We start from the raw sequence: 17,368 nt of genomic DNA, 5'->3' as shown, positions 1-17,368 counted from the left end.
TAGTAAAATATTAAAGTAACATCATAATGTTTTAATTGAATGAGTAGCTTGATTAAAATTTAACTCTTCTAAAATTGTAAAAGTAACTGAAATTACAAGTAGAAGTAACCAATTACAAATAGAAGTAATGCTTAGTAATAATGTAGTTGTTGTGCCTATTGTTTAAAAGTAACACCATTAACATATAAAAAGTAACCCTAGTAAGATATTAAAGTAACATCCTAATATTTTAAGTGAATAGTAGCTTGATTAAAAGTAACTTTTCTAAATCTATAAAAGTACCTGAAATTACAAATAGAAGCAACACTTAGGAATATTTATAGTAATTATGCCTATTGTCTAAAAGTAACACCATTAACATGCAAAAAGTTACCATAATAAAACACTAAAATAATTTTTTAAGTGACTAAGTTGCCGGATTAAAAGCAACTATGTCAAAAATATATGAGCAATTGAAATTACAAATAGCAGCAACGCTTAGTAATTAGTAGTAGTTGTGGCTATTGTTTAAAAGTAACACCATTAACATACAAAAAGTAACCATAGTAAAATATAAAAGTAACATCCTAGTGTTTAAGTGAATAATAGCTTGATTAAAAGTAACTTTTCTAAAACTATAAAAGTAACTGAAATTACAAATAAAAGTAACTCTTAGAAATATTTGTAGTAATTGTGCCTATTGTCTAAAAGTAACATCATTAACATACAAAGTTACCCTAATAAAACACTAAAATAACTTCTAATGTTTTAAGTTACTAAGTACGTAGCTAGATTAACGATGTTTAAACTATATAAATAACTGAAATTACAAATAACAGTAACAATTACAAATAGAAATAACCTTCATAATAGAATTAGTAATTACTAAGTATGGAGGTAAACATTCATAATATGATTAGTAACTATATAAATAATTAAGAATGTCCACCACACTTTATGTAGGCCTGAAAACTATTGAATTTCATCGTTTTTATACTTCGTCTGTTCTTTAATACTCGTCCTGGTTTCCTTATAAAATCGTCCCTTGATACTAGTCTCGTTTCTGCAATGGCATACTTGTACTAATATTATATTATTTTTCACCTAACCATGGACCCACGTATATTCCTTACTCCTAAAAATTATTAAAAAATTCAACCCCTAACCCATTTCCACCCCTTTATTTGACAAATTTCCTACTAACTATATTAAAAAAAAAAAAAAATACTCCACTATCAACTACCACCTAATAAATTAACAAGTCAATTAAATTGTCAAAAACTATATGCCGGTCAAATCAGGGCGAGTATTAAGGTACGAAGAGAGTATATTGCACGTGATTACTATATTAATTGGTTTCAGTTTTATTTGAAAGCGCAAATTATAACTCAGTGTGAAAGCTCCACACAATCAATTGATGGTGTGGCGCGCCGCATATGAAACTTGCTGTTTTTTATGTTCCGTAATATATTTGACTGAAATATTTCTCTCCCTAAAGTTACTAGATAGTAATTAATAAATCTTAAACGTATTCATTTAATCCTCTAATACGGAATATGCAATTTATGTTTACTACGTATTACATAATTTATGCTTGATATGCTATTTAATCAAAATATTCGGTATATAATATTTTTATTTGATTAAAATATTAAATAATTAAATTTTTCTATTTGTTAATATAAAGATTTGACTAAAATATAGTAACAAAAATTATTTTTAGCAAATTACTGTTATGTTGCATATATTACTTCCATAATTTATAAAAAAATATTTTTTATCCCGTACATAAATAGTAAATAAAAAAATAAATATAGTAGAGATTCTTTAGGGAAACAAATTTTGACAATAAAATTTTGCATGACACGTGTAAGTTATGGTGTTTGTTTTAGGCTCCGTTTGGTAGGACGTAAAAAGTTTTCATGGAAAACGATTTTCCCCTTTTTAATCATTTTACGTTGTTTGGTTGGGTAAGGGATGTAAAGCAATTTTCCATAACTCCCTAAAAGGTGGAAAACCCTTTTCCATTTGAAAGGGAGGAAAACCACTTTTCCTTCTTTCCTCCTTACCTCCCTCTCCTTTCTTCCCCTCAATCTTCACCATCTTCTCTCATTTTCCTTTAAATTACCAAACAAAGGAAAACTAGTTTGAAATTGTGTTTTCCCTTGAAAAATATTTTCCATGGAAAATCATTTTACAATGAAAACGTTTTACGCCCTACCAAACGAAACCTAAGTTACCAAACAAAGAAAAACTAGTTTGGAATTGTGTTTTCCCTTGAAAAATGTTTTCCATGGAAAATCATTTTACAATAAAAACGTTTTACGCTCTATCAAACAGAGCCTTAGTATTATGTAATACTCCTAAGATAGACAGATGGATTCCAACTTCGAGACAACATCACTCACCTTCTGCATCCGTTGTCCTGCTAACATTTGACATTAATCATATACTGTACTTTATATTGAAATTTGTGTTAGCAAAATGTTAGATTAGATTTAGCACAACTACTGAAAGCACAATTAGTAACAACAGGTAATTAGTAAAGTGTTTAAAATCAGGCAGCCCCAAAACAAACCTCAAGAACTCAACTACCATTTTTGTTTCCCCAAAGAGATTGGTAGAAACAGGTCTACTTACCCACTTCCCCTTAATTTTACACTCTTTTTAAATACCTTAAGAAATGTTTGCAGTTTGTCAAAAGCCAAAATGGATTCTACTACAGAACACATCACACACGGCGAGAAAGGAAGACTGGAATTGGAAATTCAGGACGATGAGGAGCTATTTGACATCGATTTAGACCTTGTTGATAGCATTCCTCTACCAAATTACTACTGGGAGAGCTATATACTTTCAACAGGTACTGCGCTCCTTGCTAATTGCCTATTGCCTGTTACTCATCTCTCGACCGCAATTCCGGTAAATTCAGGAGAGCCTTATCTATGGCAAAGATGCAGATGCAGATGCAGATGCCTGGAAAACCGGATGAGTTTTTCTGTTTGCAAAGCGGGAAAATAAACTGTTTTTATACCACTTAACCAAGTAGACAGACCGATTTCTAATGTATTAGTACCAGGAAGGTAATTCTATCAAATACTCTATATTTTCAGACTTAAGACTGATTTCTTGACTTCATCTTGTAATGTGAAATGTTGATCAGAAATATTTTTCATCCCTTGCCCACTTCAGTCAGGGGTAATAATATGTCAGAGCTTTCGGAAAAATATTCTTATGCTTATTTCTCATCAAAACGGAAAAGGAAATTCAGACACTCGAAACATGGAAAAATTAGTCCTAACTATATGACAACATAGTTTTACCTAGTTGAGTATTTTTAGTTTTATTTTTGAGGGGAGGAGTTGAGTATTGACATATACAGTTAAGTAAAAAGATCAAGTACAAAAATAACTGACAGAAAGGTTAAAGACAATGAGCAAAAGAGGAAAAGAAATGCTCAAAATTTTCTTAACTTGGTGGTAATAACTAATACGTATCCATGAGACCATGACTATCCCCTATAAAATAATATAACGAATTCATCATATACCTGTAACTGGATAAAACCCAAAAACTGAAGAAATCAAGACACTCTCACAACCATCTTATTTTTTTTCCCAGCAGACAGCAGCAGAACCTTCCCATCCACAATATCATCAGCCTCAATTTTCTTACTTTCATTATCAATTCGGATGTTATTCAGATAAAGGCCCCCTTGTTTCAGCATACGACGAACAGCGGACTTGCTCTCAAGCAAACCCGCAAGAACTGAGATATCAACAATGGAAAGCTTTAAAACTTCATCATAAGCTAAACAACAGGAGGGCACATCTTCAGCAATCCCCTCAATTGTCTTCCAGTCCAATTTGGTCTCGAAACCAGGCCTCAATGCCTCAGTTGCCTTAATAGCCTCTTTCAACCCTTCTTCCCCGTGAACAAAATGTGTTAGTTCTTCTGCAAGCCTTCTTTGAGCTGAATTAGGCACATATCCAGGTCTCTTCATATCTCTCTCGATTTCTTCTATCTCCTCTATTTCAAGGAAGGTCAATATCCTCAAAAACCTCACCACATCAGAATCTGGAACCGTGAAGAAATATTGATAAAATTTGTAAGGCGATAATAATGCAGGGGATAACCAAATAGCCCCTTCCTCCGATTTCCCAAATTTCGTCCCGTCGCTCTTCAAAAGAAGAGGAAATGTAAGCCCATATGCTCCTTCAACAGCCAAAATCTTCCTGATTAGCTCGGTCCCTGCAGTTATATTCCCCCATTGATCACTACCACCAATTTGGACATAAATCCCTTCATTCTTGTAAAGATGGAGAAAATCATACCCCTGCAATAACTGGTAACTAAATTCAGTAAAGCTCATCCCTTGCTCTGATTCTAACCTCTTTCTAACACTCTCTTTAGACATCATAACGCCAACCCTGGCATATTTCCCCACATTTTTCAGAAAATCAAGGAAGCTAACATCCTTCCACCAATCATAGTTATTCAAGATCAAAAATTTATCATCACCAAATCTACTCAAAATTTTATTCAATATAGATTTGATACCTCTAATGTTCTTGTCTAGGGTTACATCATCCAGATCTGGCCTTTCTGAGGCCTTCCCTGATGGGTCCCCGACAAGGCCAGTGGCACCTCCGAGTACAGCAACTGGTTTATGGCCGCATCTCTGAAACCAAGAGAGGACAATTATGCCAATTAAATTACCCAAATGGAGGCTCTCTGCCGTTGGATCGAAACCGCAGTATACCTTCAGTGGCGGATGGCTATCTTTCAAGGAGCAAGCAGATCGGAGATTTTCACTGGTTATAGATTCAATGAGGCCTCTTTGCTCAAGGATTTCCACCACATTTCGGGTTAGTTTCCTATCCTTAGCGGTGATGGCAGTGAGTTCAGGGGATATGGAGGCTAGGGTTTGAAGAGGGCGGTTTTTGAGGAGAGAGAATGAGAAACTGGAGGCAGTAGTCGAAATGGCATTGGTGGGGGTGGGCCGGTGGGGGGTAATGGGAGGATAGAGAAACGATGGTAAGAAAGTAAGGATCTTGAAGCAATGGGTAGTCTTACAATTGCAGTCATGGATGGATTGGTAGAGAAGAGTAGAGAGAGAGAGATAATAACAGAAGCAGCAAGGTGATGTGGTAAAAACTCACCAGAAATTGAGAAAAAACATTTAACGGATTATATGTTCTCTAGCCAAATAAACGTCAATTGACGTTATTTTGTCTCCTGTAACAAGTTAAAAGATGAAATGAAGTTCAGTGTATGGATTTGGAAGAAGGCGGTGAGCTGGTGACACAATGAACATTTCTCAATTACTTATTATACATCAAACATAAAAAGACAGATTTCGGTTGATAAAAGACGATAAAGGAACAAAAGGTAAGAAAGCGGGGAGGGGGGGAGGGGGGAGATTGCGGAGAGAAACAAAAAAAACTATATGCTTTGATTCACCTTAAATTTACGGGCGATATCAGAGAAAAACACCACATATACTCCAACTTCAGCTTTATGCATATGCTAACTCTATTCAAGTCAAGCAAACTAATGATATTTAGGACCTGAACTTTCATATTTGAAAGTTAAAAATTCTCAACTTGAGATTCTTCTTGACGTTTATATACCTCCTTTCTCAGGATTTCGGTCAAACATGACGATGAGTAATAAAAATTTCTTCTCAAACACATGACAAAGCTGAAAGAATGCATTCTAACTTTATGTGATGAAGATGGGACAAGGGATAAATATCTGAAACTTGAGTGAAGTATCCCCTATTACTCCCTCCCCCACCCCCTCCCTCAACCCACACACACAAAAACCCTGGATACAACACCCCCTATTCACTCAATCCAATTGTTGACGGTTAGAGACTGCATGGTGAAGTTTGAAACAAGCCATCCAGTCCCTTCCCCCTTACCTTTCTATGGCCTACTCTCTTCCATTCCCTCTCCCCTTTATCCTTCATTTGAAAAACAAATTTAACATCAAAGGATAAGACCTCAAGATCTAAAACAAATACTAGTAAAAAGGAATCTTGGCACTGAACTGCTTAAGGATCAACTAGCTTTTATTGGGTACACAGTGAACCACAAAAATTTAAAACGACGGTTGGGTTTGGTTGGGAGGAAGTCATTTTCCAGGAAATGGTTTCCATTTAGCCTTCATTTGGTTGTGTAGGGATGGTGATCATTTTTTCCCAAGGAGTGGAAATAATTTCCTTTTGTACAGAAGGAATGTGATCATTCCCTCAGTATTCCTTAAATTTTCTCTCTCCTTCATTTCCATTTTTCACTTTCTCCCCATCATTCAATCAAATATACAATCAGAGGAAAATGGAGTTAAAAACCTGATATCTATTGAAAATACTTTCCATTCAGTTAAAAAAAGTTTTTCATTGAACTAAGCACAGGTGAAATTAAAACATTTCCTACCAGTTCCTAATAGTGTCGGGAAATTCTAGCACCCACAAGTTATAAAAAATCTCCAAAATTGACAGAGCAAATCACACTAGAGTACTAGACAGTGTCAACTATTACTCCATGAAAATTCAAAGATCTACGAACTCCAACATCCAATTGCAATCCTAAAAATATTACTTCAAGGAACAGGAAAACCCCTTTGCCACCTCATATCACTATTTTCCACTGAAACCAAGCACAAAGTAAGGCCTTGTTCTGTTCACCTTATTTCCACTTATTTCAGGAAAAATAAGTTCAGTTAAGTTCAGATAAGATAAGTTCAGAAAAAATAAGGGTTGACCAAGTACAACTTATGACTAAAATAAGTTTTGATAAGTTTTAATAAATTTAGATAAGTTCAGATAAGTTCAGTTAAGTTCAGATAAGATAAGTTCATAAAAAATAAGTGAAAATCAGGTGAATAGAACGCAGCCTAACTGGGCCACATAACAGATAACTGACAAAAGTTTGAGTAAAGTCATCCTTTTTTTTTATTGAAATTGAAAGCAAAACTAAAACACCAATTCTCACAAGAAGAAAAATTAAGCATGATGTTAGCAACATCGAATCCAAATCAAAACATATAGGGGGGCGTTTGGTTCGCAAAGGGGAATGGGAACGACATAAAGAAGGAGAGTGGAAAACAAAACCCTAAATTGTGATAAGTTGTTTGATTTGTGAAAATCAAAAGGAAACCATATAACTCCCAACAACCACCACCCTTTTTCTTCAATCTACAACAACCACCCCCACCTCCCCTTGGACACCTCTACTCACCCAATCCCAGGTCCTAGCCCTTCCGCCACGGCGCCACCGCTGCCCCTCCTTCTTCCTCTCTCCCTTTTGTCCTTTATTTCCATCTCATCTGTTTATTTTGTTTCTTAGATCTAGCTATTTTGTGGATTTTCTTGATGATTGAGGTTGTTTTTTGGGTAGTTATGTGATTTCAAGTGGTTAGAATTGTTTTTCGAGTGAGTGGGATGATTTCTGGCGAGTTGAGGGGTTGTTTCAAGTTGGTTGGCATGAATTTTGGGGGTAGGGTGGTTTTGGTGGTGGTTGGCTGGTTCTGGTAGGGAGTAGGGTGGTACTCTGATGGCTGGTGGTCTTCAAGTGGTTGAGTAGAGTTGTTTGTGCGGCACCGGTGGTTGGGGTGGTGGGTTGGTCAAAGATGGTCAAAGTGGTAGTTAAGTTGGTTGGATGAAGAAGACTTTGAGGGTTAGCATGATTCCTTGGAGTAGGGTGGGGAATCCCGGCAGGGGGAAGGACTCGAAGGAGGGGAATCATGGGGTGAAGGGAATGATTGAATTGTTCTATCAAACAACATAGAAAAGGGAATCAAGGTAGTTGTTTGTCTTTCCCTTTGTTGAAACCCAAAAACAAACGCCCCCTTATTAAAATGAGGAAATGAAAAGAACTGCCAAAAACATACTTAGAAGACAATCCAAGCGACTGCTGTAATTTAGAAACTCAGATAGCAAGGATGTTAATCCAACTCAGGGACAACTTTGAAGACCTAACTATGGGGGTGTTTGGTTAGTTGAGGTTTTAGGGAAAAAGAGTTTTTGAGGTGAATTAGAGGTTTGACCTTTGGAAAAAGCTAATTGGAAAGGTTTAGTTAAGAGAGTTATCAATGAAAAAGTTAATTTTGAAAAAGCTCAACATAGGAGCTTTTGCAATTAGAGATTTGAGAAAGTTAATGTAAAATGACAACTTTGTCCTAATATTGCATAAAAATTACAACTCTTACCAACTATGGCACCGTACATTATTTCACCCCTACAAACATTACTCACTCTTAGTTCCTCATTTCACCCCATTTACTAGACTCATTTCTTGTTGTAATAACTTTTATATTATTAGTACTTAGAAAAACTTGAAAACTATTGCAATCATGCTTGTAATATCATTAGTAATATTTCTCTATTTGCAAATCAAAATTTATATATTTAAGTTAATAATTGTTATTTTATAAATAAATTTGTTTTATTTATTCAATTTTTATTCATAAAATAAAGAGACACTTAACTAACATAGTAAACTATTTGTCTAATATTAATAAGAAAAAGTTTCCAATAAAACTGTACGTTAATATCCTTGACGGTCATTTTACATATTAAACAACTATTTACCAAACATTTTTACACAAGCAACTAATTCCACCTGCTAGTCAAACCAGTTAACATAAGATTATTATTTATTATTATTATTATTGTTGTATTTTTTGGTCAGTTGACAACTCCTAACCCAATAGGGCCTATCAAAAATCTTAAGCACCTAAAATACTTAGGCAATAGCAGTATTGTTTCAAAACCCTTGAAGCTAGTCTTTTGAACCAATTAATCTACCCTCACTATCAGGGAAGCATCTTCGAGGCTTAACAGATGACACTCATCAACAAGATTAAGCAAAATGAGACGAGCTTATGAACAGAAAGCTATGTTATCGTGACATGGGGAAGTCTTGGACAATAGTGACTTTCGTCCAAAATGGATGCAAGTGCAAGTGACTCTTATTGTTACTAATTAGTTTGTTATCGGGTTTGTCATTACCCAACAAAGAGTTTTTCGGTACGAAATGAAGCAGAATGTCTAATTGATATTGATTCATAGTGTATTGGTAGGCCAGTAACATACTAAGGCGCCGTTTGGTTAGGAGCGGTTAGCTGTTAGCGGGTTTCACTAGCTGTTAGCGGTTTGCTGTTTGTATTAGCTGGTTTGACTAGATGGTTGAATTAGTTGTTTGTGTAAAAATATTTGGTAAATTAGTAATAGTTGTTATCTTAATATGTAAAATGACCATTAAGGACATTGACATACTTTGTTTCTTATTAATATTACACAAATAGTTTATTATGTTTATTATTTTCTCTTTGGCTGTGTTTGGTTGTGTTTGGTTGTTAGAGGATTTACCAAAAATTAGAGGTTTGACCAATTCAATCCTCTAATCTAGGTGTTTGGAAGTTAGAGGATTGGGATGAATCCTCTAATTCCAAAAAGTTGCTCCATGTATCTTTTTTAATTAGAGGATTGTGTTGGGTAAGTTTAAAAGACGATTTAGTCCTTAATGTGAAATATGGTTGATATACTTTTTTCGTTTCTTTATTCACTTTAGTACTTAACTTTACTACTTTGCTTACCTTTTTATTTTAAATTTTATTTAACTAGACATTTTTTCTTAAATAGATGATGTAAAATATAATTAGAAATAAAAATAAAAATTGAGATTCTTATATAGTACGTAGTACTACGTATGATTTAGGTAAATAATCATATTTGCACATTAGACATTTAATCATAAATACAAAACTAATTGTAGACAAATAATACTTACCTATTATTATGCCTAACAATAATCTCCCGTCAAATATTCTTTTGTGTTTAAGTGATGATGTTTTAAGCAATGAAAGTTAAGTACTGTTGTCCACGAGCTCGCTCAATGCTTTCCGTGGGTCGATGATTAGCGTTTGTTGGGTAGTATTGTCAAAGGAAATATTAGAAGAAAAAAAATTGGAAACATGATATTTAGGCGTCTAAAACAAGGTGGAAATGGCTCCGCCTTCTTCTTGCTCGCGAATTACATTAATCTCATTCACACAATCACTCTCCACAACTACATTGCCATAGCCATGCTCCGTCGCCAACTGCAGCCCCAAGAGCACAACCTTTGTTTCAACCACTTTTACTTCCCACATATCTCCACAATTAGATTTTCAATTATATAGGAATGTTGTTTAATTATTTTTCATGTTACTACATTTAATTCCAAAAAAATTCTAACCATACATATCCATATATTTAGCACTTACTAATTCTCTATAATTAAATAGGTCAATGACCTTAGTGGTAATTTATTACAATCAAACAGCTATTATATATAAGCTATATACCAAACACTTTTACACTTTTACACAACCGGCTAATACAATCAGCTACTCAAAGAAGCCAATACCAGCAGCTAGTCAAAACTGCTAATACAAATCCGCTATCACTAACAGCCCGCTACTTACCAAACAGGGCCTTTATTTTTTTAGTAAACATTAATTAAATAAAACAAATTTAATATTTAAAAACAAAATATTCTCAATTTAAATTTTTTAATAATATATTATTTGCAAATAGAAAATATTACTAATGATATAACAAGCATGATTACAATAGCTTTCAATTTCTTCGAAGTACTAATATAAAATTTATTACAAAAAAAAAAAAAACGAGTCTATCAAATAGGGTGAAATAAAAGAGGAAGTGTGAGTAATGTTTTTAGGAAAAAAATAATATAAGGTACCAAAGTTTATAGTGGTTGTAATTATAGGCAATAGTAGGACAAATAGTCATTTTCATCCACTTTCTCAAACCTTTAATTGCAAGAAGATCCTATATTGAGCTTTTTCAAAATTAGCTTTTTCATCCAAAACTCCCTTCCAAACCTCTCCTAATCAAACACTTCCAATTAGCTTTTGCTAAAGGTCAAACCTCTAATTCACTCTAAAAAGCTCTTTTTCTCTCAAACATCTCCTAACCAAACACCCCCTAAATGTGTACCAATAGATATTACTTGCATCCCAAATGGACTCAAGTCACTATTGATTTAACAACCCCCATGACAAGAAACTCAGGTTAATCTCAAATTTAAAGCCTGGGTAGAGAAAGATAAATATACTTCATATTTGGTTAAAATAATAGGTGGGTTTAAGTGGTCTAGAGTTAGGTGGGTACAAGCACTTGTATGAACATGGGTATGAAGAGGTGGTATCATAAAGCATTAACTTTCCCCAAAAGAGTAGAAAGTCACATCAAAACATTGTGGCGAGATAATAAGCTCAATAACTCAGAAACTAATCCCATAAAAAGTGTAAAAACACAAATTTGAGAGTTATGCACAAACAATGGGAACATTATCACATACATGAGTAAAGTAATTCAAAAACAAGTAATGAATTCATATAATTACATAAGTCGAACACATTGGACCATCAATAAACAAAAAAATACACGAACATAAGGGATTTAATGTTGCATAAACCTAGAGTAGAACTTATCACTAATGCATCAACTACAATTGGACAAAATTCAGATTATCGGACGAATTTCATCAACAAAATACCAATAAAAAATGTACCCGAAAAAATCATCACATCTACGCACCGCAAATTGCAACTGAATAGCCGGCCTTTGGCTAGAGTTTGGAGTCGACGGTGACAGAAGGTGGCGGCAGGCGGCGTTTGCTGAGAGGTTGAGGTTGAGATGAGCAGAGAGAAATCGCGGTGTTGGGTGATTGGCTTTCCGTAGCTATTGATTGGATTCGAAGGCTTAATTTGGATCAATATTAGTAAAGTGAGGGAAGGGATGAGAAAGGAAGGAACGACAAAGGAACACAAAGTAAAGAAATAAAATATTGGAAAAATTAATTATAAAAATACAATATTTAAGCGATCTATTTAAAAAAGTTGACTTTATATTTTTTTTTAAAGTAATACAATTTTTTGGACCTAATTTCTTTTAAAAGGCTCCCCTATATAATAACTTGCTAAAATAGGTAATATGCTAAAATATTTTTTAATCTTCTTGGTAATTATATAAAGGAAAAATGTTTAATTTGTGACCTTGGTTTTCATATTACCTATTGTAGCAAGTCATTTATGAGGGGAACCATGTAAAAGAAGACAGATCTAAAAGTTTGTGTTATTCGTAGTTAAACGGAAAGTCGGCCTTTTTTAAGCATATCTCTTAAAGGTTGTATTTTTAGAATCAATTTTCACATCTTTTGTACGATGAAAAGAAATGATGTGAATATCATGTTTGGTATAACATTAGTAAGGGAAGGGAAGGGAAGAGAAAGGAAGGGAAAGAGGGTTTTAGGTTTTAATATTTTGTTTGACAGATTTTAATTTTCTCTTTCCTTTCAATTACTCCAATTTTGAGAGGAAAGAAAAGTGAAACTTTTATAAAGGGAGTTTTTCTTTGAATTCTCTTCCTTTCTTTCCACTTTCCATATAATTTTTGAAACCAAACAAAAGAAACGTTATTTTTCCTTTCTTTTCCTTTCTTTTATTCCAATTCCTCGCAACCAAATAAAGCCCAAGTTTTCAAGAGGGTAGAAATTAGAAAACACTTTTTTTATAACGTTTTTTTTTATGATTTGTGATCCTGATGTTGATTTTCTCCCCTTACTTACTTATGGATCTTTCTACTATGGTCATAATAAAAATGATCATAGCTTATAATTAATATGGGTCACAAAAAAAGTTTTTCTTTTATCTTTAAATTTAATATAAAATAATATATTTTAATGATTTTAATTGTTTTATCTTTAAATTTAAATACACAATTTTTTTATAAAAATAGTTTTTGTAATTTCTTAATTTCTCAAAATTAATTATTTGTATTTTGCAAAAATATAAAAATTAATAATTAGGAAAACTATGATAATTAGCCAAATTTAATTAAGAATGGGGTTTGTAATTTCTCTCCTCTGGCCAAGCAGTTGCCTGACCACCCTGCGTGAATGGGCTTGGCAGGTAGGCACGGCCATAGACCGACGTTGTTCTGGTGCGAGCTGTTGGTTGCGGGGGCAGGGGGAGGAGTCAAGGGTGGATGTGATTTGTTGATTAGCGAAGTGGAGGTGGCTGTGAAGGGGAGTGAGCAGCGACGGGGGAGGGGCGCGAGGGGCGCGAGGGGGAGGGGCGCGACGAGAAGGGGGGGCTGCCGGAAGGGGATGCGACGGGGGAGGGGGTGACGACGGGGCCTCGGGGAGGGGACTGCAACGGGGGGAGGACTGCGACGTAAGGGAGATGCAACTGAGAGGGGGGCGGCGACTGGGTGGCTGGAAACCCTAACCGGCTTGGGCTAAACTTAGGCCCAATGGTTTTTTAAAGTCTCTCAGTTTATTATAAGTATATAATAAAAATCTGTAACTAATGACAGAAAAATAATTCTATCTTAGTGGTTATGAACATCCTAAAATCCTTTAACACCCTTGGTTTGAGGTTCAATCGTTAAACTAACCATTTTGTGTGTTTTTATTTTTCACATTTACGTCATAACCATTTTTTTCCTTTTTATTTTTTGACATTTACTTTTGTCTTCTAAAATAAAAAGGCAAATCTTATGGAAATTATTTTTAATATTCTTTTAATTAAATATGAAACTTTTACCTATTATCTTATTTCAATAAATATAAACTCTTAGACATATAGCGATTAACTTGAAAAGTGAATCACTCGTGAGATTAATATTATAAAAATTTATATTATAATCTATTTGTTTGGTAGTTACCTTCTATTTTAGAACTACGTATTAACTACTTTCTTATGGATGTGTGTTACCATCCTTATGTGCTTATGCATATTACCTACATCATCGATGGATAGTATTCAAACACAATATACATAGTATCCATCCTTATTTTTCCTAATTTAATTTGTATTTATAACTTAATTTGTTAAGCTTTTAATTACTTTTTATTTTTCTTATTAGTTTTTTAAATACTTCCTCTGTTCATAAATACTCGCAACGTTTGGTATTTTTGAACTATTCACATATTCCACTTTGATTATTGTTGGTGATTTATATGTCAATTAAACTTAGTCATGTTAGATCTTGTTAGATTTTTCTCAATACGTATTTTCAAAATATGAACTTTTTATAATTTTTGTTTAGCGAATTTAAGATATTAACGATTAAAATTGTGCATTGACATGTGTGAAAGTGACCAACGTTGCAAGTATTTCCAAATGGAGGAAGTATAATTTATATACTTAATTATTATTTTAATTTATTTTAATGCATAAAAAGTATATATAATTACGACTTAAAAAGAATAATTTTTTTAATTAAACTAATTAAGCTACAAAATAATAAATAAAGGTGTCAACACAGTATTCATCATCTTCTCCCCTCATACTCACGTTATTGTTGAGTTATGTCGTGGTAATTTCCATCTATGTTGTTGGTAGTTACCTTAAACAAATTTTAGATCCAAATACTTCTTCTTTGTTTTCTTGGTTTTCCCCCTAACTTTAAATGAAAATTCCATCTAAGCTCGTCCAAACTCGAGCTCAAACTCGAAATTAACGAGCGTGTTTATGAACAAAGGTCGAACAAAATAAACCTTTAAATTCACAACGCAATCATGCCACTCAATGTAGTGATAGTTTTAAACTTTTAACTTCATAACGAACTAAGCTTGAGTAATTTTGTGCTCAGTCTTTTCTCTTGGGTAATTAACTTCAAATTAAAAAATTAATAAAAAATTTAATAAAAATTTCAATTGGAGAGAAAATGAGTACGAGCTACTCGTGAACAAACCCAGTCAAAATTTGGTCAAACTTGTTTTTTAAGTTAATAAACAAACTTGAATAAAAAAAATTAAGCTCGTTAAGTAAACGAGCCAAACTTGAACAATTTCATGCTCTACTCGTCAATATTCGCGAAGGTAATTTAATGATATATATATCTTATTTTAATAAGCTCAATTTAAGCTCGTTCAAACTCGAAATGCAAACGAGCATGTTAGTGGACTAAGGTCGAACAAACAAGTTTGAGTGAGTTTTGACCGACCTTGGTTGCGAGTAGTTCGCGAAAGATCGGCTCATTTGCTCCACTATTTTGAACAATTTGAAATGGAAATCATATATTTGTTTTCCATATTAATTGAAAAGAAATGGGGGAAAAACACTTATTTTGAAATAATTAGATCTAAAAAGTACTCATGGTAACTAATAACAACATATATGGACATTACCAACATACTAGCCAACAACAATGTCGATTATATCTAGTTTTGAACAGTTTCCATCTATGTTGTTGGTAGTTAATTACCTTAACTTACTAGGACAAAAAGTACACGCACTACAATTGACGATTCAACAAATTTAAGTTTATCAAATTCAAGTATTTTGGCGGTTCTCCAAATTTTCATCTCCAATTTTTGTTAAAAAAGCAAAATTTTCTCTCTCCTCACAAAAATTTACAAAAAAAATTTCTCTCCTAAAATCCCCCAAATTTCTCTCTCTTTTAAAATCCCCCAAAATTTTCTCTCTCCCAAAGTTTTTTAATTTCTCGAATTATTTTTACGAAACAAATTTAAGTTTTTAATTTACAACTTCGATTCATTATGGTGTCTATGGTGGAGTTCATTACTAATTTTCTCTGAATTTGCGTGGTTTAATATTCATTTTGGTTGTCCCAAAATTTGATCTAAGTATTGCAAATTTATTGTGCTTTTGTTTTAGATCTATAAATAAAAGTTGTAGACTTGTAGTGTATGGCGTCTTTATTATTTTTTTGGGAGTTTACAGCTATTCCATGAAACCTTGAAGCCATGGAAGCTACTGCCTACTGGGAATATGAGAGAGAAGATGCTGAACAGTGCGTTAAAATAGAAAACGACTATGAGAACTACTGATTTTAAAATTAATTATAAAACGGCGGTCATTACCAAACATGAGGTTGGACATTACTAATCAAACCATCATTATGGTGAAAATTGACACTGACCATACATAATATTGGACATGACCAAACCTATAAGTTTCAGCAAAATTGACAAAATAATTTACAACATGGTAATCAAAAAATATAATGAAATTACCAAAACACGTACAAGAACTTTGTTCCCAGCTTTGTGTGTTGGTAAAATAACTACATTGTTGGTAGTTACCTCAAACAATTTTGAAATATAAATACTTCTTAAATTTTTTTAGGATATTTTACTATACTTATTATTCATTTTTACCTTTGTTTGTTATATTGTATCTTCATTAGTTTAACTAACGATTTTTATTCTTTTTAACTCGTAATTATATAACCAAACTTGAACATTTTTATGCCCAGTCATTTCTCTTGGGTATTAACTCTAAATAAAAAATTTAATAGAAAATATTATATGAATTCTAATTTTTTGGATAATTGTTTCAGGTAACTACCAACAATATAGATTGGACATTCCAACAAACAAAGCCAAGAACAAATTCCTTGTTCTTGATTTTTAAGATTTTCCAAAACACGATATAGATTAACATTGTTGTTGGTTGGTGTGTTGGTGATGTCCATGTATGTTGTTGATAGTTACCTTAAATATTATTATATCTAAGTATTTCTAAATAAATGTGTTTTTTCTTTTTTTTTCCTTTTATATACTTCAATTAAAATGCAATATCGATACCCGACTTCCATTTCAAATATTTAATGAATAAGAGAATATTTTGTTTTAAATGTTAATATAAGGATCATTTATCAATAATTAATATGAAAACCTAATATACGTCAATTAAATTACTATATCAATGAACATAACCTCAATTAAATTACTTCAAACCTTATTCTCTTAAATCGTTCAAAAACACGGGTTATGTGCTTTGGAGAATCCATCAATAAGTTTTTTAATCTAACAACGTTTAATCGTCACCAATTATTTAATTTCATATCTTCACAAAATATTTCATTGTTCGAATTATGTAGGTAATGTCCATCTATGTTATTGATAATACCTTAAGTAATTTAAAAGCTTAATTATTATTTAAATTTAGGGGAAAAACGAGGACGAAAGTGAAGAATTATTTGGATTTAAAAGTTGTTTAAGATAACTACCAACAACATATATTGACACCACCATATCATAACCCAATAATAACGTGTGTATGAGGCCATGGAAGCTACTAGGAGTATTGAAGTATATAAATGAAAACAAAATAAAAATAACATTTATTTCGAAATACTTATATCTAAATAGTATTCAAGGTACCTACCAACAACTTACATGGATGCAACCAATACACCTGCTAACAACAATGTAAATCTATATCGTGTTTTGGAAAGTTCCATCTACGTTGTTGGTAGTTACCCTAAATAAGTTTAGATCAAGTGTTTCAAAATAAGTATTATATTTCCTTATTTTTCAATTAATATACTTTAATTAATATG

At 32.9% G+C, this 17,368-nt stretch overlaps 1 protein-coding gene across 1 annotated transcript; it reads right to left on the bottom strand.

Annotated features, from left to right (window-relative positions):
- Window positions 1-3,423: 3,423 nt before the first annotated feature.
- LOC110804408 (tyrosine--tRNA ligase, chloroplastic/mitochondrial-like) lies at window positions 3,424-11,811 on the bottom strand. The gene is given in 3 exon segments (XM_056843482.1): window positions 3,424-4,990; window positions 4,993-5,217; window positions 11,565-11,811. Coding segments are annotated over 2 exon segments (1,503 nt in total). The 5' UTR covers window positions 5,068-5,217; window positions 11,565-11,811; the 3' UTR covers window positions 3,424-3,562.
- Between the last annotated feature and the right edge of the window lie 5,557 nt (window positions 11,812-17,368).

This window comes from Spinacia oleracea, chromosome 4, assembly GCF_020520425.1.
Source record: "Spinacia oleracea cultivar Varoflay chromosome 4, BTI_SOV_V1, whole genome shotgun sequence".
Lineage (NCBI taxonomy): Eukaryota > Viridiplantae > Streptophyta > Magnoliopsida > Caryophyllales > Amaranthaceae > Spinacia > Spinacia oleracea.
Note: the sequence above shows the minus strand (reverse complement) of the source record. Positions and strands in the feature narration are given on the sequence as shown.